This window comes from Gasterosteus aculeatus, chromosome 20 (assembly GCF_964276395.1).
Source record: "Gasterosteus aculeatus chromosome 20, fGasAcu3.hap1.1, whole genome shotgun sequence".
Lineage (NCBI taxonomy): Eukaryota > Metazoa > Chordata > Actinopteri > Perciformes > Gasterosteidae > Gasterosteus > Gasterosteus aculeatus.
This window is the reverse complement of record NC_135707.1, coordinates 6,832,259-6,858,145: the sequence shown is the minus strand read 5'-3', so window position 1 is coordinate 6,858,145 and position 25,887 is coordinate 6,832,259. Positions and strand designations below refer to the sequence as shown.

At 46.0% G+C, this 25,887-nt stretch overlaps 3 protein-coding genes across 3 annotated transcripts; 2 read left to right on the top strand and 1 right to left on the bottom strand.

The window, feature by feature from the left end:
• Window positions 1–174: 174 nt before the first annotated feature.
• On the top strand, window positions 175–4,735 carry LOC120810659 (protein S100-A13). Its single transcript, XM_040165406.2, has 3 exons — window positions 175–538; window positions 3,883–4,004; window positions 4,348–4,735. The coding sequence occupies exons 2-3, from the start codon at window positions 3,885–3,887 to the stop codon at window positions 4,501–4,503; spliced, it is 276 nt and encodes a 91-aa protein (XP_040021340.2). The 5' UTR covers window positions 175–538; window positions 3,883–3,884; the 3' UTR covers window positions 4,504–4,735.
• Window positions 4,736–5,688: 953 nt separating this feature from the next.
• Window positions 5,689–7,556, top strand: s100t (S100 calcium binding protein T). The gene is made up of 3 exons (XM_040165405.2): window positions 5,689–5,921; window positions 6,834–6,996; window positions 7,089–7,556. Exons 2-3 carry the CDS (start codon window positions 6,835–6,837, stop codon window positions 7,248–7,250), a joined length of 324 nt encoding a protein of 107 aa, XP_040021339.1. The 5' UTR covers window positions 5,689–5,921; window position 6,834; the 3' UTR covers window positions 7,251–7,556.
• A 928-nt stretch (window positions 7,557–8,484) lies between these two features.
• chrnb2 (cholinergic receptor, nicotinic, beta 2) lies at window positions 8,485–24,996 on the bottom strand. The gene is made up of 6 exons (XM_040165404.2): window positions 24,600–24,996; window positions 17,732–17,877; window positions 16,609–16,653; window positions 14,567–14,676; window positions 11,899–13,030; window positions 8,485–10,633 (listed from the first exon to the last, which is right to left on the bottom strand). The coding sequence occupies exons 1-6, from the start codon at window positions 24,655–24,657 to the stop codon at window positions 10,481–10,483; spliced, it is 1,644 nt and encodes a 547-aa protein (XP_040021338.1). The 5' UTR covers window positions 24,658–24,996; the 3' UTR covers window positions 8,485–10,480.
• Between the last annotated feature and the right edge of the window lie 891 nt (window positions 24,997–25,887).

Genomic DNA, 25,887 nt, shown 5'->3' with positions numbered 1-25,887 from the left:
GAAACACAAATTCTCTCCGTTATTTGACAACTTGTTCCAAAGTTTCCTTTCTGCTCAGCAGTGTTTCTTCAACGAGGGTTTTTAGTTTTAGGGTGTGGCTTCATCTGTCTCACACACACACACGCACGCACACACACACGCGCACACACTTATACTTAAGTGCACTCTTGTTCCTACATGTTTGAGAGAAAATATGTCAAGATAAAACCATCAGAAGAACAAGTATAAAACAGACATTTATACATTAAACCACATTACAAAAGTCGTATTAAACACCGGGATGGTCTGAGATGAAATGGTGAAAAACAACAGTGCTCCTTGGCTTATAAGCTGCGCCTCTTCCACATTCCTTCTCTCCCGGCACACGCCCTGTGACAATGAAGGGGGGAAAAAAGTGGGCTGGAGTGAGAAGCTAAATCACGGAAAAGATACGTGTTGCTGGTTCATCAAGGGCAGGACTGAAGAGGAGGGCCTGACAGAGAAGAAGGAGCGCAGGAGCTGAACTACGTTTCTTGCCTTTTGTTTCCCGGACCTAACGGTGAGTCTCCTGCTGTGACACTAATACCAGTTTGTTTGTTTGTTGTTGTTGTTTTTACTGCCCGTCTCCCACTGTGCTTGATTGTGCCGTTTTCCAGCTCAGTTTTAGCTTTTCATTTCCACAGCTGCGCGTCCCACATGCGGCATAATTAGCGGGCGTCTCCGTTGTCGGCGGCGGGGATCGGGTTCCCCGCGGCCACCCAACCCGCAGCGCCTTTACACTTCCAGGGAAAGCGGAGCCTCGACTCGCGTTTACTTATTTATCCGCCGCGTGTCAGTCCGGCCCCTGGCCGCTCTGCAAGTAGCCGGGCATCACTGTCGGCGACGTGCACATGTTGGGACGCGGCCGGGTGTAAAAAAAAAAACCTGACGTCTCCGCTACGCGCACGGCGCGCAGTTTGCGCCAGAGCCGCTGGACGCCCCCCTTCATTCCGCCTGAATTATTGACGTTATGGGAATCGGATGGGTTCGACCCTGGTGTTTAGTTAATGAGGCTCCGGAAGAAGAAGAAGAAGGAGGGAAAAAAATAGCGACCTGGGCGATGACAGGTGACATGGAGTGAGTCCAGGGTGGAGCCGATCGCCGCGATTTGTCAATGCGCACGCGCTCACGGAGTATCGGCTCGCCCGATACTGTCGTGTACTAAACGCTGGTAAAAAGGTACACTGACCACCCCCCCACGCCCCCTATAGATCCATCTGTGTGTCCGCTTGCTCAGTTGGAGGGGTGTTGGGATGACTATGGGTGGGTTTAGGTGGCCCCACCTGAGTTATGAGCACAACTGGTTTGTACTTGTCGAGCCTTAAAGCCGGCGTGCAACTTTTACGCAACTCGCACGTTCGTCATGCTTTATTTGATGGATCTTCTGGGAGGAACTGTTTACATTGTGATGCATCATCACGCCTGCGGCGAATCAACGCCGCAATTATGCACAAATGACACGATACGTGTCCAACCGCCCTTTAGCCGAAGAAGTCCTCACATCTTTGAAAAGGGACTAACCTGAAAATGAAGGAAGAAAACAATTATAGGACAAGACAGAGGCCATTTTGTGCTGTTGGACTCTATCCTAAGTACATTCACAACCTCTCACTATATTATCATGACAAATTCAAATAACCAAACTGAGGCCTTTTTACAATGTGTGGATAAAAAACATGTTTTTTCAGATGCTGCAATCCTTTCTTTCCGATTTAAAATTACGTTTTGCAACTCGAGGCCTGGAAATATAATTCAAAAAGGAAAAGATATCTCTCTGTCATTAACCTGGTGATAATCCGGCTGTATTCAGTCAATGATGAGTCACAAGTTGCTTTTTTAAAAACGTTAATGTGTTTTGACTCACTTGACCCAAGTGCGTGGTGCTTTTATAACAATACAACTGCACAACAGCGTCTACTAATGCATTCAAACACTGCTCTGGGCCCCACACAGGCATTCATTACCCCTGACTCATGATCATCTGCAGGCTCCGCATGCACCGAGAGCCTGAAGGACGCCTTCATTTGTACGCTCGGCGCAGTCGGGCCACAGCTTGCTCTTATCTGACAAAGCCCCGCGACATGTTCCCTTCTGTGTAATTGTCTCCGGTTCTGACCCCCGACGACTTATTTTATCCAGCTCATCTCGTTCCGCTCAGAGAGGACGCTACCGGACGTGGGCCTGTCGGGGCGTTTTTGATCGCGACCGTGCTGCTGTTCCTCTTGTAGCGGGTGACAGGAAGCGTTGGAACCAATCCAGTACCCCATTAAATAATGATGACCAGCATGCCGGTGACAGATGTCCAATTGTACGCAGCAAAGTTGTGTGTCGATGGCGTGTTTGTGTGTGTGTGTGTGTGCTTCCATGGCATGTAGACATGAAACTGAATCCGTGGTTTGGATGCTGATCCAGTAATGATCTCAATGCTACAGAAGTCCTAATCGTGTGTCCTTGTGTGTCGTCCAGTGTGCGTGGTGCTGACATTGGGGTGTGACAACTGGGTCAGACGTGAGATTTACCTTCTACAGTTACTCCAAAAAACATCACCCCGGTCCCCCGACGCCGTTACCCCTGATAGTTTCCGACGCGCGGTGGAAACCCCGCAGCAGATAGCTATCTGCAACTCTACCCGAGTATCTGCAGCTTCCATTCAGGCCTTTTCATTTTCTGAGTGCGGTTGAATTCGAGATGTTGTTTGTTGAGACAACGGAAAAAAAGATGGGAGCAGAAATCTCGGGAAAACGTTTTTTATATGTCTGGATTAAGTTGTTCTGGCCGTAGATATAACGTTACGTCCCAGTTTCATGACAAAACAAACAGCACAGTTGTTTTTAATAGCTGTTTTTGCATTTAGACTCGACCAAATGTATCATTGCCATGCTAACAATAATTGACTGTTTTTCTACCAGAGAGAAATGATGCAATACCTGCGGTTTGAGCCTCGAGCGGCTCCTCTATTTCATATCTGCATTGCATCGTGATATAACAGGCCGCTTTTATTGCAGACCTTTCAGAGTGGGAAGAGCGTTGCGTGTTACTATTAACACATTAGGGGTGCTCATCCTTCCAGGTCCCAATGAGCAGTTAGGGGAAAGAACCCGAACTTAAAACCGCTTGTCTGCATTGCGTTAGCTGAGGAATTTGGCTTCACGTGACTCTGATATCCTGTCGACAGCACAAGCCTTAGAGGCTTTTTCCCCGAGTTCTGAAGCAGCTATGTGCGTTTTTCTTTTTAGTTTCTACTCGAGCGCAGTGTGCAGAGTATTCCTACAATGTGAGGGGGGGTGTGCAAGCAGCAGGCAGCAGGCCGTAATCTGAACCTGGATCCTCCCGACGGCTTCTGGGGATCAGATGTCCACCGCCAGAGATCAGAGCTCCCATTGTGTTTCCCTCAGAGACTCCCCTCCTCCACGAGCTTCCATCACTCCCTCACTCTCGCTCCGTTAACCTCAGAGAGCCTCTGGGGCGCGTCCGTTCCCTCCCCCTGCTCCTCCTCGGCTGACGTCACTGCTGTGCCTCACCTTCCTCACGCGTTTATGTTCAGGAGGCATATCTAAACATATCATTTAATAGCGTATGTTATCCACACGCATGCTCCATACGACACCAGAGAATTACATTGGCCTTCACCCAAATGGCAATTCTGACAAGTTTGCTTATTGTAGGAGGATGTGGTTTTTATCGTGTATTTTCATTTAGGATTTTTTTTCATTTTAACACATTTCACGACACGATATTTTCATGTTGATAAAACAAACTGTACCCAACGGCATAACGTGTGCGTGCCTGAGATATGCCCACATGGCTTCCTGCCACGTCCACCACTCAATCCTCCACTTGTTCTCCTTGTCTCTCTCTCCTTAGATATGGAGTCAGCCATTAAGACGGTGGTGACCACGTTTCTTGGTTCTGCCAAGGGGAAAGAGAACTTGGATGGGGGGAGCTTCCAGAAACTGGTAAAGAAACAACTTGGCGGCATGATGGAGGTGAGAAACGTGTTGGCGTCCAACATCAGAAATGGCTTTATGCGTATGCGCACATAAGAAAGTGAATCCGTTTTTTCGATAGAAAGTTCTAACGTAGAAAATACAAAAATAAAAAGGAAAAAACAAGGAAAAATAAAGGAGAACCGATATTACCAATTAACTACCATGTCAAAATATAAATATTTACACAAAGGTATGTACATATATGAACATAAAAACAGAAACAACGACCATCAAACAGAGGCCATAGTGCTACATCACCCTTTTTTACACACAAAAAACAACTCAGTTTATTGGAATGATTTATTTTCAAGCATAACTAACATATTCTGTCCCTCCTTAGAATGCAAACGTCTCCTCTGCCGTTAAGGAGATGCAGCAAGGTTTGGATGAGAACAACGATGGAAAGGTCAGCTTCCAGGAATACCTCACTCTGATTGGCTACCTGGCCACTTCACTCAGTGAGCGCAAGACTGGATCCAATGCAGATGCATCGTAGATGCCTGTGTTTAGATTTTTTTTGTTTCTGTTCTCGTTCAAATGTTTACCCGAACAATGCATAACAATTTTACATTTAACCAATCAGTCCATGCGCTTAATGGCTGTTCACACCATATTGATCTCCATTGTCAAGGACACATTGAAGGACTCTAAACTGGAAGTATCTTCTTTTATAAGAATTATACAAAAGATACTTATCGTACTTTCCAAATAAATGATTTGTACAATAACACTGTTGTGTCCAGTTTTTATTTGGTCTTTATTCAGATAAATACTTTATATGTGTACATAACTTCCAAATGAAATAAAATTCAGTGGGGAAATACTGTGTGTGTCCTTTGGTTGTGCATTGTCCCACAGGCACTGCTGCAATGATACCTGCATATTTCTCCCATAGACACCAGAGACACGTACTAAATATAGTTGTGACATGCCTGCGTGGTCAGACTCTGCAGCCTTTAGATGCATCAACTATTGCAACCAGATCCTGACATACAGTACACGCTTCCTATTGTGCACCCTCCTCCACTCTGCAACACAATACATACACACATATGGTGCATACAAGCGCACACACACTGCGCTGACACAATATACTGCAGAGATAACACTCAAGCAAGAAGATGAACTTACCAGGACGGCGGATCGATCCCACCCTTCATGACATCTTGCGGTGCTCGTGCATTAAAGTCGATGGCGTGAGCTTTAGTATAACCTTCCAGTCCTTCATCGTGCACCATCATATGGGCTTTTGTCATTGGGTGGTGGGTTTTGGAGCTCGAAGGTGTGAATGTGTGTGTGTGTGTGTTGCATTCACATGTCCACCTGTGTTTTGCGAGGTTTGCCAGGTGTGATGGCTCCATTCATTGGTGCAACACTAATGCTTCAGATACTCAGGATTACTGTAGCACTCCCTTTAAACCGGTTCTTTGTTTCAACAACAAGAATGAAACGGTTGTGCAACAAAGTGCTGTGGTGGCTTTAGGGAATGCCGATGGGATGGCGTGTAATTGATCAAAGTATGAATGTTGCAGACTACTTCCATCTCTAAATGGTCGATTTACACTTGATATCCTAACTTCCATATAGAGAGTAAGCCCACTCATAAAGTATTCATACATGGCATTTGAGTTTGGCTTGTGGACACACTTCAATTTACCTAATACTGTAGTTACATTTCCATTCATTTTTCCATTGACGGCATGTTGTCCCTGAAGAAGGGGGGCAGAAGCACCTTCCATGTGTCCATTTAGAGCACAGCAGGTGTCTGATGCGTAAACAGAGATGGAGGAGGGCGCGTAGGTGGGATGGGTGGACTGAGGCACGTATTTAAGACGGCGTCCCTCTCATCCTCCTCATTAGTCGCTCTTGCCTTTTCTCTGTACACTTGACCAGCAGGCCGTCGCTCCTCCTCAGGTGAGACATGATGCAGACCACAGACTTCAACTCTGAAAGCTGGGTCTCTATTTTCCTCCATTGGGTCTATTTTGCCTGTTAAATGCAGTTTTAGGGGTACAGCCACTGCACTGTGCTGTCTGTAAGGAAAGCTCTCTGTTTACTCAGCGATAACGTCTAGAACCTTAGTTTATCTTAAACACAGCTCGCCAAATACGTTTTTTCGATATATGTATTTTTTTTTTTTATTCCCCTGACTCATGAGAATGAGGAGCATTGTGTCAGCAGGCTAAGATGTGATGGACGGTTCGAAAAAGCTTCAGAGGGGATGTAGGTCTCTGTTTTCTGCCATCCGGTGGAGCTAAAGTAAAAGGCAGATCAGGTTGCCTCAGCGAGTCCTGGTTACATCTCCTCTGCTGTCTTTTGGCTGTTTTGCCAGCTTGGAGTTTCACTCTTATCAGCTGGCTCACATGTCCGGCTGCTGTCAACGTCCTGACTTCCAGAGGTCGTCTCGCTGGGGCGAAGCAACCCACAGATAGTGGATTTGTTCAATCTGTTGCAGGATCTTATCAGGAAAACTGTCAGAGAGGAAAATCTCCTGATGAGGAAACAGCTAGACAAACTGGACCACTGTGCCGGGGTTTCCGATTCTGCCGAATTCCCCTTTCCTGTTAATAAATAGAAGATCATTTCATAGCTATGTCAGTGACCTGGCCTACTTGGCCTATGATCACGTTTTCTCTGAGCGTCTCTCCACGCATCTAATCCTCTGTCAGTGTGTACACGGGGGGAAAAAGGGAGATGTGCGTGCAATTGTGTACGTGACAGAGCAAACTAGAGACTTTAACATGTGTGGAGTTACTTGTGCTCCATGCTCCTTGCAGGTAGAAGTAATCTCACTCCTCCTCCACTTTCTTCTTATTCCATCTCCAGAATGTCCATGCCCAACTCCGAGAACGCCTCCACCCTGGAGAACGCCATGCAGCTCCTGATCCAGACGTTCCATAAGTACTCTGGGAACGAGGGGGACAAATACACACTGAGCAGGGCTGAGCTCAAGGAGATGCTTACCGCAGAGCTTGGCAACTACTTGGGGGTAAGGAGATACTTCAGGAGACAAGCACTCACTCACACGCGTGTAATAACCGAGCCGGCTTACGTTTGCGTTATCTGCCCTCACGCGTGCAGAATGCCCAGGATAAGGAGGCGGTGGACAAGGTGATGGGGGACCTGGATTCCAACAACGACGGAGAGGTGGATTTCACAGAGTTCATCATACTGGTCGGAGCTCTCACCGTGGCGTGTAACGACTTCTTCCTGGAGTACAACGACAAGCCGGCGAAGAAGTAGCGGACGCGAAGACGTCTGCAAGGCCACGTGATCAGGAGGGGAAACAGTTCAGACAGGAGAGACGGTCATCATCTCATGGACGTTCACACACACACACGTCTAACAGCCACCAAAGCAGTAAATGTCCAATCGTTACATTACTCCAGCTGTGTGTTTTGCAATGTGAACATCTGAAGAGTTTAAGTCGGTTTCAACACTTTTCATTGTTGAATATATGAATACTTCTCTCTTTCTTTTGGGCTTTTTGTGTATTTTATAACACATTCAAGCAAAGGAATGAATAAATGTGCCCCTTTACTCAAACTATGCAATGTGAGTGGTACTTTGTTTCACTAGAGAAGATGAGTAAGAATACAGGGTGGGGGGGGGGGGGGGGGGGGGGGCACTAGGTGGCAGCAAATAGCCCTCCATTGAATCTGAGTATAAAGTAACTAGAACACTTACAGCACTTGAATTCAGCAGATTTGGACGTAGATTGGAGATAATAAATGAAGATATATCTGTGTTGAATCAATGAATGTTACGATGCAATAGTTAACTCTGTCCAGGTGAGATGTCCATTGTTTTGAGAAGGTACCGACTGTATTGTGTTTTTTCTGCAGAATAATGAGAAATTATAGTGACCTTGGCTGGGCCTACACCCAGCTTTGTTTTCCTAAAAAAAAAAAAAAAAGCACAGCGGGACTGTAAAGGTATGTGAGTGTGTGTTTATGCGTCTACAACAAAGGAAGTTACCAGCATGAAAATCAGAAAGCCAGGAAACGGTTCTTTCTTTCATTTTATCCTGTGGTGAAAGATTAATGGGAACTTTGGTAATACTGTGATTTACTGACTATGGGTTACCTCTGTATGTATGTGTGCGTGTACTTGTACTACTTGTACCGGGGTTCAGACCTTCCGATTGAGGACGCTTTTGAATATCCAGGTATTTATTTCCTGTCCTTACTTTGGGACAGACCTCAAGAGGCCTATTGGAGGGTTCAAACTATGCTTTATATTGTTTAGGCTTCCTTAGGTCACGGTTAGGTGTGGGGGGGGGGGGGGCAACGACCATCACAAAAAAACAAAAGAAGTTTAAAGTTAGGGTATGGTTATTATTCGGGAAGTAGCGCTTGTGGTTAGACTGTGTCTCCAGGGAATGAATGTAAGTCAATGTAAAGCCCTCTGAAGTGATGGAAACACGACATGTCCATGTGTAAGTACGATATCGAAAACATGCCACACGGACGCATACTTTGTTTAATCTCAACCTACAACCTTTATTGGACTGGGTTAGGTGTGCACAGGAGCAGATTCGAGAGTCAGGAACGAGAAGGGTGAGAAGCGGCGCAGCATGATGAGAGAGGAAGTGAAGAGAAAGGAAGTGGAGTGGAAAGGTCGAAAAGGGAGAGGAAAACAGTGCACAGCGGCACTTTGTCCGTTCGGAGCCGTGCACGCTACAGTTTTCACAGGTCTCTGACAGGCTTTTCACACTTGCTTGGGATCTGTTGGGAATCCCCCCCTCCCACCCCCGTGGGTAATCCCATCCTCTAGAGACAGAGAGAGAAACGCACAGCTGATCGGAGCAGCCGCACAGCCTTTAACAACTCACAGCGAGTGACAAGATTATCCATTTCTTTACACTATTCATCATTAAGTGAAAAACCTTTCGCCCAACCTTCTCGTTTCATTTCTGCGTTTGCATTTTTCATCTGTAACTTATTGCGAGGTGCGGCTGCTTCAGCATAGGCCATCGTGTAATTTCTCTCTTGTATATATTGGAAACGTATTTCACCTCCACTCCCTGCATCCCTGAAAAGGCCTTTTGTTTCTCGCTTGGTTGCCAGTGAAGCCGCTGAGCATGAGGCAAAAAAAGCCGGATTAGCTGGTTGATTGTAATGAAAAGGTCTTCAGAGAATGTAGGTAATTGGAATAAATGTCAGAAATGTGTTTGTCTGTGGAAGACCAGATAAAGTAGAGCTGGAGAGAGGTCTCCAGGGATTAAAACGAAGGAGGGGGAGGAGGCACGTGCGTTATCTGAACACCGTAACTGACGGATGTGATAGTACATCTGGATGTGGGGCAGACACAAGCATTCACGTATGCTCGGAAGAATACATACAGAAATATGAGATTACAGATCGGTACACATAATAGCTTCATTTTCTCTTTCTTCCGTCACTACAATTACATTTTCAGCTGATCTTTGCTCCGTCACAACTGACCTCCTCAGTAGATACTCGATTTGAGGGACATCGTGTTCCACTGTCCTTCATATGAGAGTTCGTATCCACCTTCTTGGCTCAGATTCCTCCATGTTTCTGCAGCCAAACTCATCTCACTGCAGCTGCGTACCCTGGCACTGCAGGCTGCTGCTGTCCTCTATTATAGTGAGCATAACCTCGTCCATGCATATATTACTTTATCTCTTTCATCGAATAATGCAACCGAAAGAAAGTTGAATAATTCAAGTCCCCTCTATGTATTTTCCTTCACAATCCCTTGCTCGTACACATTGTGTAACAGTGTGCATATGCCAGGCCGTGTAGTACAGTTTATATATCACATTCTTGTTTAATCTATACAATCATACAACACACCATAGCCTCTCTATCAGCAGCAGACCCTTGCATGAGCGAACACATAGAGAAATCTTAATAATATATTCCTAATGCTATAATGTGGTAAGCCGCTATGCTATGATAAAATAAACAGAATCAGCTCACCGACAAAGTGAATTTCTGAAAATGTAAAAGAATCTTGATATGAACCTCCCCTTCCCTTTCTGATTAGCTCCCTGTGACACCGGTCAATACCGAGGACGAGTAATGTCATGGTAGAAACACGCCACGTGTCAATCAAGCAGGGTGTTGAGAGGCTGGCAGGAGGTCCGACGAGGTGTAAATCAGAGCATCCTCATTCCCTGACTGGCCGAAGAGGGGAGCAAGGAGTGACCTTTCCACCAGGAAGGGGAGGTCAGTCCAATAAACATCTGGACAAAAAGCAGGTAAAAGTATGATGGGGGTTTTCCTTTTTTACTTCATCCAAGAAAAACTGTTTGTTCGTTGAAAAAACGTTACTATAAAGGTAATGGGCGTGATTGCTGTTCAGTTCCAGTCCTGGTTTTTCAGTTCCATCGACACAATAAAACCCAGACCTGCCCCCCCCAAGCCCCCGCCTCTGTTTCTTGTCCTGCTGTGCCGATTGGTTGGGGGAGCCGTCGGGTCAGCGTGTTCTCGGCCTGGGATTGGTCAGCCCGGCGAGCTGGTGATGGTTTTGACTGTGTAATTCTGGTAAAGCGGCTGCATGAACATGCCCAGTGTCCCAAAAACACACACAAACACAAAGATCCACAGGAAGAGGCGGTCGATCACCATGGCAACGTACTTCCAGTCCTCGCTCACCTGTGATTAGGGAGAAAAGGGGGGTTTTAGGACAGGCTGAAGAGACACATTAAGGTGTCCACAATCCCAGCGCTCGTCTTTATTCTCTCAATAACTGTCCTCCTGGCTTTGGGGTTAATGGAGGTGAAGGGTTAATGTGAGCGGAGACTCGTTCTGCCACGCGGCTCTGATGAGATCCGACGCGAGTCAAGGAGGAGGGGGAGAATGTAAGAGATGAGAGACGGGCGATGGAGGGGAGGGAAACAGAGGGGTGTGCTAACACTGTAACCCCTGCAATGATGACTGGGGGAAGGGAGGGAGGGATGGGTGGGGGAAGGGGTGCACTGTGCCAGGATTGTGGTCAGACTTTATTTGAGGATGGCTAACTGCCGGTTCAGTTCCCTTCATTCTAGGATCGAGAGCTGCTCTCCTACGAAGCCTTCAGGCGACGAAAGATGACACCGTGTGGCCGCCGTCCTGGCTCCTCCACTCCAGCACTTCTCCAGTTGTGCTCCTTCTCTATGCACACGTCATGCCGCTGCTATTATTACATGTCTGTGGTGAATATTCAGGGAGCTATGATTACGTCAGCGGATCTGTCTGCTTTGCTTAAGCGCCGGTGTGGTTCCCCCCCCCCCCCCCATGCGTTTCAAATGGCACAGCTAGAGGGGACTGCTGCCACTGAGGGACAGATCTGTGCAGCTCACGGGGCTTTTCAGAGGGGCAATTCCTGCAAGGATTTTATTCACACGAGACAAGATAATGATTTATTTTAATACAATTAATTAATGATTTATTTAGAGAGGAGCTCAACTAACGTCTGTTTTCTTTACAGATATATTGGTGGTATCATTTGGTTTGGCAAGAAATTGCAAAGCCGTAAACTGCAACAATTAGGGACCTACTAGCCTTTGTCCTTTTGTATTTGACCAATATAATTGTACAAAAATAGAATTGACATTATCCCATTAAAAAAGCTGATTTAGTGAACGTGTAGCTAACAGGTTAGCGGCTGATTTATGCAAATCCAATATTTAAGGAATCTCTGTCTCTTTAGCTGCTCCACTGTGTTCTCCACTGTGTTAACAAGCAAGACGCTTTCAGTCGCTTGGTGCTGGGCAGGCAGAATAGATAGTTAACAGTTTCAAATGGTTACTTTAATATTGATTATCAGTCAATATATGTTTTGTCTCACTTTCCCCCTAAAAAGCCCAGTCAGGCTGCGATAGGGAGCAGAGACTATAACTATAATGTAACTCTCAGTGGATACTGATGATGATACTCACACTCTGATCATCGTCCTCACTCTTCATGTGGTTGGCGATGAAGCGAACTCCCTCCACGGCCTCCTCAAAGCCCGGACAGGCCTGAGCCAGCAGGGCCTGAGTCAAAGCGGGACCTCCTGCCGCTTGCTTCCCGCGCGGCGTGTTTCCAGAGGCCCCCCCCTCCCGGCTCTCCCTCACCCTGTTCAGACTATCCATGGACCCCCCGCCTGCCCCGACCAGATCCCCTCCGAACTGCTTAACGGACGCCCGGTTCACGTAGCAGGTACAAGGGTCACTGTCCTCCTTGCTGAACACCCCCGTGGAGGTCCCGCCTCTGTTGCCGCTGGCGTTGCCCAGCCCGAGCCCCACCATCAAGGCCCCCGCCTCCCCGCTGCGCCCACCCTCCTTCTGCTCCTGGGCCCGCCTTCTCTGCCGCAGCCTCTGGCGCTCGCAGCTGTTCCTGGGCTGGCGCATGAAGAGCAAGGCAGGAAGCTTGTTGAGGAACACCAGTTTAACCCACGGCGGCATGGTGTGTGTGGTGGGCGAGCGGTGGTGCACGTTGAGCACGCACACGCTGGTGACGATGGAGAAAGTGACCAGGACCATGGTGAACATCAGGTATTTCCCCACCAGCGGGACGTCCAGCGACGTGGGGGGGACGATCTTAGAGATCAGCAGCAGGAACACGGTGAGGGCCAGAAGCACGGAGATGCACAGCGTCATCTTCTCTCCGCAGTCGGAGGGCAGGTAGAAGACCAGGATGGCCAGCGAGGTGATGAGCACGCACGGGATGATGAGGTTGATGGTGTAAAAAAGTGGCTTCCTGCGAATGATGAAGTCGTACGTGATGTCCACGTAGGTGGGGTCGGCCGGGTTCTCGTTCCTTCTGCCCGGCAGGGCGATGATGTCCCACTCGCCGCTGGGCGTGAAGTCGTCCATGCTGGCCACGTCGGCGCGGAGAACCAGATCGATCTCGGTGCGGTCGTACGTCCAGGAGCGGAAGCGCAGCGTGCAGTTCTGCTGGTCGAAGGGGAAGTGCTTGACCTCGATCTTGCAGGCCGACTTGTAGATGGCCGGGGGCAACCAGAAGATACTGCCGTCATAGGAAACCACCGCGTTGGAGTAGAACGACACCTCGTACACGCCGTCAGCGCTGAGGCAGAGAAAGCGGGAGAGGACAAACACAAGGAAACGAAGCGTCAGACATGAACAGAAACCTTTGTGTGACCATTTAATTAAAAACCTATTTTGTAAAAAAGTATAATGAGAGCCTTATGAACGTTTGAACGTGGCGCATCTCATTTTGCAGTATGGGTTCATCAAAGCGCTCTAGGACACACACACACACACACACACACACACACACACGGGTTCGGAGGCTTTGAGGTGTCTCAGAGCTACAGGATCACACGGACCTGCTCCTACAAACACGAAGAACAGGATGAACATGAAGTCTAGACAGAAGACGCAGCTCATCGGCCAGACTGGGTGGAGTTACACCGCTAAAATTAGACACTTAGGTCATTGTTCAGCTGACTACATTAAAGGTTTATATTGAATTTCCATTTTACTAAAGCGTTTGACAAGATAACTAATTCATTATGCCTTTTAATGTTCGTCACATATGCAAAAGAATAATTCAAAGATTTTGATTGATTACACAATTGACAGAAACGCAGACTTTCTTGCAAATTTAGTGACAAAATCAAACCGTTTCCTACGTTAATCCTCCTGTTCGGGTGCCTGACAGGAGTCGGAGCAGTGGAGAGGACTGGGAGGATATAGCGTTGTCAACCTGGGGTTTGCTGGATTAGGAGGATCATTTTAACCAAAGTGCCCGGGATCTTTTAATCTTTACTAAAGTAAGGACAGAGGCAAGGAAAGAGGAGAAGGCCAGACGGATCACTGGACTCTGATGAGCTGATTTACATACTGTAGGCTGACACTCAGTTTCCATTACAGTGATCTGCATCCGTCGCGCAGACATGCAGACTAACTGGAATGAAAGAATAACAAAGTTTCTGTTTCATACACGTGATGCATTCATGTTAAATGCATTGAAGATAAACCTAAAACTGGGTTGACAGCAGTGTCAGATAACCCAAAGTCTTTCAACCTAATTAAAACCAGATGTATATTTGTTATACTTTTCAGTAAAGTTACACAAATGGGTTTCTTTGTCACTGTGTGCACTGTACCCGAGAGCAACTTGAAATTGACCAGGTGCTTTTACAATTTGGCCCAGGTACAGGTTAATCTAGGCCTAACTAAAATTAAAATGCAAATACTGAGTTAGTTATCAAGTTTCTCAAGCCGATGAAGAGATAAACCTCACACTTATTAAAATGAATAGAAAGAAGAATTTTGTGTAATTTCCTGCCCTGCCTACATGTACGGTGTCATTGTGTCGCGACACTTTAAGGTGCTGTATAGCAATGCAGCGCGAGTGATATGAGCATATTGCAGTCACATGGGGCCTTGCACAATGAAACCTCTGGTATTTAATTGAGTTTCTTATCCAAAGCGATTTGCACAATTTGCACTGCACAATGCCTGCAGCTGGATAAAATACGCTTCAACACGTTAACATTTCAATATGAGACTTGTACATGCTCTTGTTGCGCGTGGTTACGCCAGCGCCCGCGACCCCGAGTCTCGTGTGTCTTCAGGGAGCGAGTGAGTGACTCACTTGTTGTAGAGCACCACGTCAGGCAGCCAGATGTGTTTGGAGGGCAGCCTGACCTTCAACATCCCGTCAAACTCCTCAGGGACCCAAGTCAGCCGATAGTCCTGCCACTCCTGAGGGCCAACAAAAACAAGGCGCTCCATCACTCGTGTGCCAATCGCGCTGCAACAAGAGTGGAGGAGTGCGGAGAAGCTCCGTCTGTCAGTCGGTGGTCAGCATGACACCTCGCTGGCCGGAGGAACGTCCGGTGCCGTGTCCCTCTGTGCTTACATCACATTCTTAACTATAAGCCACACAAAGAGACTGAAGTGCTCCCGCCAATCCCGACACAGCCAAAGGCCAATCAGCATGATTACAATATCTCCTTTACGTTTACTACCTCCCGTAACAAAGTTGTTTTGTTGTGTACATTTATTATTTTAGCAGGTCTTGTAAATTGGTATTTTAATTTTGACTTTAATTAAGAATTGCACTTTTAGCTAGACTTCATGTTGCATCTGTTACAAAGGGAAACATTTTGCTCAAATCTCAAATCTTTCCTCACTGGCCAACGGCGAGTTGGCGTGCATGCTGAGTGATGCAGCCTCAGTGTTTAAGAGCAGTGTGCTGTAGAGGTGACGCGCTGAATGTCAAAATGCTAATGGCTCACTTTCTACCTCTGTGACGGGTTTGAGCCCTTTCTACCGGAGAGCCGCGTCCAGATAAAAACGTTATTGAGCTCAGGGAGGGAAGTGGGACGGGAGGACCGGTTATGCTGGGACAGAGACACTGAGAGGACCGGCCGTGGTTTGGACTCAGAGGCTGAGAGGACAGGTTATTCTGGGACTTGAGGCTGATTTAATAGTTTTCACTGTTCATTTCAAAAGATGTTCATGCTATGTGGTGTCCTCGTCTTGTTTATGGTCGATCCCTAATTGAGCTCTGTCTCTTTTCTGGTTAATCATTGGGGGACAACAATAAGACAACACTAGCAGTATTATCACGTGTCCCTTCTTATGTAACCCAGCAACATGGAGGCCTACCTACATTTTCTTTATACCTATAATAAATATATTTTAGGTAAAAAGGCCTCTCAAAATACTGTAGAACACTTTTCACCTGTGCAATAATGCACCCCTTGTATCAGCAAACATCCTCACGTCCTCTGGGCAACCTTCTTTTTAAAGACAGCCTCATCCTGTATGCTGTGGGTCGCTCATCGACATTACCCCACGAATCCTCGCTGACAGCAGCTCTATCCGGCTCCTCCACGTTATGGCAATTTTGGGAGCTGTAATGCTCATGTTGGGCTCATCTGCAGTAACGGTGATGCATTATGGTCATTACAGTCCTCGGCTGCTCTCCTTAGCGGTTGCAGAGGATACATGTCATGAATCTTGACTTGGTCAGGTGTGTGTAACGTCAAGCAATAAACAATGCAATCAAAAGGCAGCATGGCCGACATGTTTCAGATGGATCTAAATAAACATCTAGAATGAATGTACATTTGTGTAATTTGATATACTTTATACTAATAAAGCAATAATAATGCAAGCACATAGGTTGACCATGAAACTGTATTTGTATACCTGATGCGTGTAAATGTGTACACATACATGTTCTGCGAGCCTTGTAGAAGCGTGTCACAGCTCAGTCACGTTACTCACAGAGTGAAAAGTCATGTTAGGATTCATCGAAATCCACAAACTGCAAACTTCACTAGTTGAGTAACAGGGGCACAGCATTTGTCGCTATCACCATTTACCTGTGATTTGGGTGCAAGAAACAAAAGATGTGTGTTGGCTACTCATAACTTTTATCTAACTCCTCATATTCCTCCTGTGAGATTTATTTTTTATATGTCTCTCTCAGTGTCTGACACATTAACATGTCATCTGCTGCTGCTCCACATGAGGAGAGGATCAGACTCGGCTATAACCAGGAAAGGATCTGTCCCGATCAGCTCGTATGCTCTACGGTCCAATGATGTAACACTGTAACCTCCAAAAAACCCAAAATTGAATTTTTTTTAAATTCCCAGTAATATATGAGGAGACAAGTCTCACCTGTGTTAGCCAGACATTGGTGGTCATCACTTGCTCTCTTTCATGCTGCAGAAATAAGAGACATGTATTGTAAATTAGAAAACTGTAATGAAATGTACAACAACAATTACGACGGGTTAAAAGACGTCTCGTTGACAGATTTTTCTAAAGTGGCACAAGATAAATGCAGCTAAGTCAAAATAACCAGATGTGAAGTACCTACAGACCGAGTCAAGCGTTATTATGCAGCTTGATGGTGTCCTGCATTCCCTGGTAGTTTATTAGCTTTTTAGAATGAGAAAGAAATTGAAGTGTTCAAGCGCACGCTGAAATAACCCTGATGACCACACATGTTAATTAACCAGGTTTTAAAAGCCACGATCACAGGAGACTTAATAAAACGTTTGTTGAGTAGCACTCAACATGATGAGTTAATCGATCTCTGTGTGTAAAATCTGTGAATTGGACCATTAACTTACGCAAAGATACTCTGCAGTAATTAATTTCAGTTTCAGCTTGTTCGCAGTAGTGAAAAGTACATTCAGTCAAACGCTGTACTTACTGTAAGTACCATCATGAAATAGTTAAATATTTAAATGGTGTCCATCTTTATATTTTACTCTACTATATTTCAGAAAGTTAACTTGTGCATTTTTACTCCAATGCACTAATTTGGCAGTTTGTTATAATTACTTATACATGAAATTAAATTAAATGAAACCAATCGATAACATAAATAGAATTAGCAACAACAATTAACTTAGCGATAAATAGCAATAAATACAGCTTACTTGTCACTGCATCAATAATAATAATCCATAATAATGTAACAGGACTTACTGATGTACATGTTTAAACTCTATAACTCCTGCTAATGTAAAATGCAGGGCTTTTACTTAAGAGAGTATTTTTGAATTGCGGTATTTTTTACCTTTACTAAAGTACGATAAAAAAGATCTTAATACCAATCAGGACTTGAGCCGAGGGCTAAATGACTATCAGACTTACATGAGACTCAGAAGGAACCGCATCCGGCAGCATTACTGCACTTTTTACACCTCACACATTCCTTCTTTGCGTAGATCATTTTTTAGTAATCTCTTTTTGTTGTTGTTGTTGTTTTGGGAGGACTGTCCTCACTCACCACGCTGATGAGCTGAGCCAACGACACCATCAGCTGCACGGTAACCAGCTCGGAGCCGTTGGTCGCGGGCCGGATCAGCTTGTTGTAGTGGGCGGGGTTCAAGAGATGCTCCACCAGGCGCTCCTCCGTGTCTGCCCCGAGGCCGCCTGTCACGAGAACACACCTTCATCATCATCATCATCATCATCATCCTCTGTCGTGAAACAGAAAACGCTTTTATCGTATGGGATGATCGTCTAATCGTACAGAAGCAGTAAATCAGTGGTGCTGTTGGGTTTCTCTGTTTGGCGGCCAGCACTGAGCGCTACGCCTCTGAGGCCTCGCATTACTCATCGCTGCCGGCCGGAGCGCGTCAGCGCGGCTCAATACACACATCTGACATCACGAGAGTGAGTGTCTCTACCGCGCTCCCTTCCGTCTCTGTCGCTCTCTGGCGCATCTCCATCTATTCCCCCTCTGCTGCGTTGCCCTTCTTTCCCCCGACTGATGGGTTATTTTCACTGCATCCCTCCCTTCTGTTTGCCATCCCTCCATCTGTAGGAGGTCGTGGTCGTATCTGTGTGAGGGGTCGATTTGGGGGGGGTTTGCTGTCACAACGGCACACTCAGGAGGGGAGATGTTCTACCGAGAGACGCGATGCGTGGGGAGAAATAAGCGCCGTGCACCGCCTTCTTCCTCCCTCCTTCCTCCCTCTCTGGCATCTGCTCTCGCCTGTGCTGAATATTTTCACTCTCGCAAATCGCCCTGAAGATAAACAGAGCCTGATAACTGTTAACTTGATGCCAAACATGTAAAAGCTGATGTGATTAAAATGAGAAAAAAAAAACACAGTTGGGTTTGAGCTGAGGAACCCTTTCATTTATGAATGATATTAATAAAACAATGAATAAAACATCAAATCAAAAACTACCGACTAATCATTCAACACCTTCATTTCCCTCTTTTACATGCGGCGTTTGGACAAACTTAAGAACAAATGTGCTAAAATAACAATTGCTGGAACAACTAAAGAGAAGTTAATGAAATGATAAACAACATTTTTCCTTTTTTATATCGTTTTAATTTGAATGTGCTTGTGATTTGGGCGAGAGGAAATTACGATGAGCATGTTATAGACGACATGATTAATGAATTAATAAAAGAAATCACCAATTAATAAAGGAAACAACAGTTTAGTCGCAGCTCAGTCTACACGCAACAAAGACTAAAAAATATGTATTTCTAATGAAGGAATATACAACGGGTACATTTGAGTTGTATTAGTGATGTAAAAATATAGAAATTAACAATATATATCAAAAGCTTTAAACACACTAAACATATTCCACTGTCGTTGACCGTTTCACCCTCTGAAAAGGCTTCAGAGCTCCTCTGACTCTCCACACCCCCCAAAGCCCTCTACTCCCCCTCCCCCTCCCTCCCCCTCCCTCCCGCCTCCCTCTGGCCCCGTAGCACTGCTGTGTTCACTGAGCAGGAATGACGGTCTCTGTCTCTGTAAACCTCGCTCCCACCTCAGTTTTTAATCTCCTCCTATTTCGTCTCATTGTCTTTCTCCCTCTTTCCATCACCAACAGCCGGCCCAGTGTTTCCTCCTCCCTCCCGCGGCTGTCTCCCTCACCCTCACCCTTCGTGTTATCTCCATCTCCCCGTCGCTGACAGCCACTGTCCATTTATTGGCCCTTCTCCCGCTAATCCGCCATCATCAATACACATCCTGTCAGCACGTGTGTGTGTAGCACTCGTTTGTTGTGCACAGGCGCCGGTCAGCTTTTTTTTCATGTGTGTGCACGTATTCATGAGGGAAATAAACAACACTGTCTGTGCCCGAATCATATGAGCAATGCATATTATTCCCAGAAGCCCAAGGCAATAACACTGCCGGATGAGACGGAAAAGCTAATTCAAATGATACACTACGAGCGCTTTGAAGCATCTGTGCACTTAAATGTCTTCGAAAAGTCTTTGCTCCAAAGCTCATCAGACCTTGTAACCGGTGAGAGCCGACCCGCCTCATCTTTGACGTCTAGCACGTTTGAGTCGCGGCACAATTCCTTAAGAATCAGAGATTCCATAAGATGACTGAGACCAAAACAAAGTCCGAGGCCAAAATGATTCAGTTTCTTAGAACCAAAATATTGTGTTTCTTTCTCTGATGTTATGATGACATCTTAAAAAGCATTCCAACACATTTCAACAAGCCTGAAATCATTTCAGGTTTACTGATATATATATATATATATATATGGTAAATACACAACTGCACTTTCTAGATAAAACATCCTACGCATATCTTAATCAATATGCAGATTAAAAAGGGATCGTGCAATGTTTGCCTACACATCCCTCTATGGATCTTTGTATTTTCTGCTTATTCTTACTAAAATATTAGCATGCATACACTCAGGATGAAAGTCTAGACTGATATTGTCCGACACTGCGACAAATGAACAGAACAGAACCGAGAGCTCCTCTCGTTTATTCTTATCTCCAGAAGACGACGACACCCTGCATCCTGATTGATGTGCAAACATGTTCATCCTAAGCACTAACGCAAAGTCTGATCTCTCTCTGTCCTGCGGCACGCTGCTGGAGGCCGTGCTGAGTGGTTGTAACGTTTGGCGGTGGCTCAGGTTGTATTATGGTTGTTTTCCAGTTGAAATATTGCAAACTTAATGTGACGCTATGAATATTTCAGCGGGTCTCCCCGTTAGACCCTGCAGTGAGGGAAGTTACACACCAACCCGCACACACACACACACACACACACACACGGACCTCAGTGACAGAGCGCAGGAGCAGGCGGGGGCGGTAGCCATGTCCATTGGCTTCCCTGTGTACTTTGAAACATCTTCTGATCAACCAAACTAAGTGTGTGTGTGGGTGTTGGAAAATCTCTGTGGGCAGTAACTGAACTCAGGCGTTAAATTCTAGTCTTGTATGCATTTTACAAAGCTATTAGAGGACACGCACACCGTAAAGTCAAATTGACGATTTAGTTTGAATTGTCCTGCTAAGCCTGTTACAGCGATGATCTCCATTTATGCAGCTCGCTCAAGTGAGAAAAGGTTGGAGGGGAAGGAAGTGCGTTCTGCCAAAGAGGCTTTTTAGCCGCAGCAGCGCGGGACCTTTATTTGCTGAAACATCGATAATGGAGGGATACAATGATCTACTAGCAACACCCAGTCGGCACCGTAGTGCCCATAGAAGTGAGATGTAAATATTGATCCTCCATGCGAAAGCAATATCACAGCGCTCCAAAAACAAAGCCATCCCACTGGCTACGAACTGCAAGTGCAAGAAGCTTTATTGTCGCCAAATTTGAGAAACTCAAATCTGATTCAATGCTGTGTTTGAAGCAATTAAATAAAAAGCTGCGCGTAAATAGACAGAATATTATAGTGATAAATACAGATAAACTAGATTAAACTTGATCAAGTCCAAACATCCGCACATTAAAAGTGTAAAGGGGAGCTACAACCTACAATGGTCTTTTTCTAATTCAAGTCAACCTTGTTAACAGTGGTAAATATACAAACCTTTTGGGTTTATCATAGCGCAATTTAAAAATTGGTTCCTTGGATTTGAATATAAATTTGGTATAGTCTAACATTGAGGGGCGTGTTGAAGTTGTTTAGAGTGCAGAATATATAACTGAGAAACTCTGAAGCTGTGAGATCTTCTTATGCACTTTGGTTTTCATTGTGTTACAGCCCGAGGAAATCAGCTGTTTGGCGACAGACGTGTCGCATACGTGTTGCATATTTCTGGGATTGCAGTAAAATACATAATTTGAACTGCATAATTCCTCTCATACTGTTGTGTGGATACCCATAAATCCATGATACACGGACCTATTACACAATCAGAACAAACATGTACAGTATTTATTTGCTCTCTGCATCATTGCTTTCTGTTGATACACATTAGTCTCTTTAGATTTTATTGCACGTTTAGATGTAAGATTACGTCTACAATTGAATCTTTCACTCATGCTATCACCAGGTGAAGGTTTGCATTATCCTGAATACACTCCTACACACACCTGCATTAGAGCAACCACAGCGCAACCACGCCTAAATATCAGTCAACATTTACTCAAAAAAGAAAATCAACCGGAATTAAAAGCCTTAACTTTCCAAACGTCTTTTATCTGCTTATCTTCTCCTCTACTTCTGTTTCTATTAAACTTCTTTGCTCGACTTCTGCTTCCCCTTTTATCTCCACATATCGTGTGCTGCTATTAGTGCTGCACAAACAGTCACACACTGGATCCTGCACAAATCACACATCATGAGAGCATGCAGTCTCACACGCACACACACACACACACACACACACACAAAAACACACACAAACACACACATTCTCACAGTCAAATGCAGGCTTGGGGTGAGCGACTTCTGTGCATTTCTTATCCCAGATGCATATCCTATCCGCTGATCTGATCCTGTTGCTGCCGAGTGTTGGGAGTTAGTCCAAAGAGAAAAAAATAACGTGACAGAACGCAAGAGAGAGAGAGAGAGAGAGAGAGAGAGAGAGAGAGGGAGGGAGGGAGAGAGAGAGAGAGAGAGAGAGGGAGGGAGAGAGGGAGAGAGAGGGAGGGAGAGAGGGAGAGAGAGGGAGGGAGAGAGGGAGAGAGGGAGGGAGAGAGAGAGGGAGAGAGTAGCACGGCTCCTGTAATGTGCAGGTTGAGGTGCTGCAGACATCAGTGGGCCGGAGCAGTGCAGCAGAAAAGTGATGACAGGTTCAACCGACTGAGCAGAACTTTCTAGACCGCAGCTGCTCCAAAGCGACGGTTAGTTGATATAAGTGCATTCGTGACGCAGAGGGCAGAGGTCATGGCACATGAATAAACAAGCACGGACACACACACAAAGAGGACGCGTGTCTGTTTGGAGATGCGGCCGATGAAGGCGTCGAGCTGCGAGTATAATCCAAGCACACTACGCCCTTTGGTGATGAGACCGTCGCACACTGTGCTCCATATCCGGCACCCTTGCATCGGGTCAGCTCAGCGCCGCGGACCTTGTTTATTATGCATGGCCAGGTGACAAGACTGAGCGCGCGAGGCAGGTGGTGAAATGTCCTTGAGCGTCCTTCGGCAGCCATTGAGTGTGAGACTCGTGTGCAGGGTCTTGTGTAAGAAAATATTGTTGTGTAGAGGTGCGGAGGTGTGGAGTTCTCTCATCCCATCAGCGCCACAGTCAAAAATAGGAGTGTGTATTTTAGTCTGGTTCTGTGCGCATGTCTTGTCTTTTCTAAGTGCGGGTTTTACAATGACGTGTTTATGCCCAGGTGTGCCACCATGTGCCCATTCTTCGCATGTGTGTTTGTGTGTGGATAGAGTTTATAGATGATCACGTGTACTTCGCTTTTTTAGTACATAAACCTCTTATTGGAAATAAGCTATAACCTATTTGGAGTAACGGAATGATACACTGTTTACGGACACCAAATATTATGCAGAACCTTTAAAGGAACATCACAAACAAGACAAATGCTTTTCACAATCCGTCGGTGACCTCTATATATTTGTAGCTTAATTTATTCAATATTGCATTGTTCCATTTTTTTATATTTGTATGGTAACACAGACGCCCAGTATTACTTAGTGTGCAATTGTGTGAGTGTTTGTGTGTTTGACAAAAAGAGTGCAAGTGTCCGTGTGCCACAGAGAAAGCAGGAGCACGCTGTCGCCATGGGTGATGATGGTGATGATGATGATCAGTTATTCAATGCAAGGCAGGCATGTGTGATTGGATGGAGGAATGCGTATGTGTGCGTGTGTGTGTCTGTGTCGCTAGTTATGGGTGCTCCTAGACTGCAGGAGACAAAGTCGTTTTGCTCGGCGGCACTAAGCCGGTTTCGGCCCTTTCACTACAATGGATTGGCTGAAAATATTACGTTGGCTGTAATTCAACCAGCTGACGTGTTTTACGCTGTGCTTCAGGCAAAGCCTCTCTGAGTAGAAACTAACAATGAATTAGAGCCAAACGGAAGTAAAATATGTGCAAACGCCCTAATGGCTTTACGCTTAACACGTACCTCATTTGCTTTAAATGCAAAGCATCAACAGTGTCTTAAATAAGACTCATCCGCTCAGTGCGTGTGATGAATGGAGACAAAAAGAAGAAAAATGTATGAGCACAGGCAGAAGGCAGAAGGCGTTTCCTGCTGAATGACACATCGTTTGTCCTCTGAAGACAGGATGTAGAAGTTGCTTTAGCTCAACGTGTCTCTCATTAACCTGCCCACTCAATGCAAGACCTCAGTGTTAATGAGAGACAGAAGAGGGGGGGTATGTGGGTGATAACTTCATTTCCTTCTCTCTTTCCCCCTCTTTCTCTCTCTGTATCTGGTATATTTCAGGAAAAGGAGAAAACTGAAGAAAAACCACAGCATTCAAATCCTTTCAAACCCCTTCAAAATTTGCTATATTGCCAAAGTGGTATTTACCACAACAACAAGCAGGAGGCTCACTAACAAGTCATACAATCATATTATTGCGATGGAATAATAAGCATTTGGTTTGACTTTATAAAGTAAGGCCTTTAAACGAGCAAACGGATACACTACATTCTCTTTGTAAACGTGTGCATTTGTTTCTACAGTGTAAAAATATCTGCAGCCTCCAACGTTCATCCTCTAACATTATTCCGTCGCGCTGGCTGCTATTATGAGAAAAATGGTGACACAGCAATGAAATAATCCTATTCTCGGCGTGCGCCTTCATCGTCTGGGACGGCGAGATGTTTTCACACTCGCTCCCTCGTCACTTTGAAGACACCTGATCCCCGTGAACGCGGACGCGGCCCTTGTTCATTTAAGGTGACCACGAATAAGAAGCACCGTCGTCGACGTCACTCACCTCCCGCAATGGCGAGGACGGCGAGCAGCAGCAGCAGCGGCGGCCAGCGGTCCATCATCCGTCCGAGCGCGCTCCGGTTCCCGAAAGGTGTTCAACGGCGATGGAGACGCCACCCGAAGCACACCCGCAGTGCTACTCCCCCTCCTCCTCCTCCAGCTCCTCCAGCTCCTCCACCTCCTCCTCACGACCGGCAGCTCCCCTTCACTGTCTACCTGGCATGGTGACGTCGGGGGTTCTGCGTCTGTCCGCTATTCTTTGCCCCGGAAAAAAAAGAAGAAGAAGAAGAAGAAGAAGAAGAAGAAGGGAGGAAACAGAAATACCTCTGCGGGGCCCAGGTGCGCTCTGCGCTCGGTCGTGCGGTGCGCTTCGCTGTCAGTGCTGAACGCCGCTAAGCGATGGCGAGGCGGGGGCGGGACGGGGGGTGCGCGCGGAGGAGCGAGAGGCGGGGGAGGGGGGATGGGGGGGGGGGCTTTCACCACGGGGGGGCTCAGCGAACCCTGGCCAGTGTCTTCCCGGCACACACGCAGTCTCACGTCATAATATATAATATTCAGTGCTCTTGCAGTGTTTGTGGTGGTTAAGCTTGAGCCATAAATTCATGGTGACATGCATCCCTCATGTCTGTCTCAGGGAAATTGAATGCATTCAAGCTTTCGCTGCATGCAATTTACAACAAAACTATATAGAGAACACATATTACAAACAGGGACGATTTGGACATTTATGGTTGTAAATATTGTTGATTTATTTGGGGCGTGACTCCCTCTGCTCTAGTTCCTATATCTGACACATCTCTCTGTCAAACTTTTATAAATAACGTCACATGCACTTTTCTTTCCTGGTCTGCCAAGAATGTTATTGTTCAACATACTTGAAGGGTGGACATGATCATAACATGCATCTTGTTCTGATATTGTTAGATTTTGGGAGGTCATGCTGAAAGTCCAGGTGCTTGAAGGTAAAAAAAAGCATAACAGGTTTGAACTATGAGGGGCGGAGGAAATGCAGCAAATGAAGAGGCGTACAGGAGGAGTCGAAGGGCGGGAGGCAGGGAGGGTTAGGTGGGGGTATGCAGGATGGAGAGAGGAGGCGGTTGCCGTGGTGACTGAGAAAAAAACGAAAGCTCCAGGAGGAAACAACCTGTTTCTCCTTCATTTTGTCTATTTCCATCACAGACACACACACATAAGATACGCATGCGCACACAACACACACACACACACACACACACACACACACACACACACACACACACGCACACACATATTCTCATGCATAAATGCAGACA

Bases quoted from the DNA above. Each gene is read 5' to 3' on its own strand.
- LOC120810659 (XM_040165406.2), top strand. From the start codon at position 3,885: ATGGAGTCAGCCATTAAGACGGTGGTGACCACGTTTCTTGGTTCTGCC. The intron at 4,005-4,347 runs GTGAGAAACGTG...GTCCCTCCTTAG, and splicing joins AACTTGGCGGCATGATGGAG to AATGCAAACGTCTCCTCTGC.
- s100t (XM_040165405.2), top strand. From the start codon at position 6,835: ATGTCCATGCCCAACTCCGAGAACGCCTCCACCCTGGAGAACGCCATG. The intron at 6,997-7,088 runs GTAAGGAGATAC...TCACGCGTGCAG, and splicing joins AGCTTGGCAACTACTTGGGG to AATGCCCAGGATAAGGAGGC.
- chrnb2 (XM_040165404.2), bottom strand. From the start codon at position 24,657: ATGATGGACCGCTGGCCGCCGCTGCTGCTGCTGCTCGCCGTCCTCGCC. The intron at 14,677-16,608 runs GTGAGACTTGTC...GTTGGCCCTCAG, and splicing joins CCAATGTCTGGCTAACACAG to GAGTGGCAGGACTATCGGCT. The intron at 13,031-14,566 runs GTGAGTCACTCA...TCTCTGCCTCAG, and splicing joins GACGTGGTGCTCTACAACAA to CGCTGACGGCGTGTACGAGG.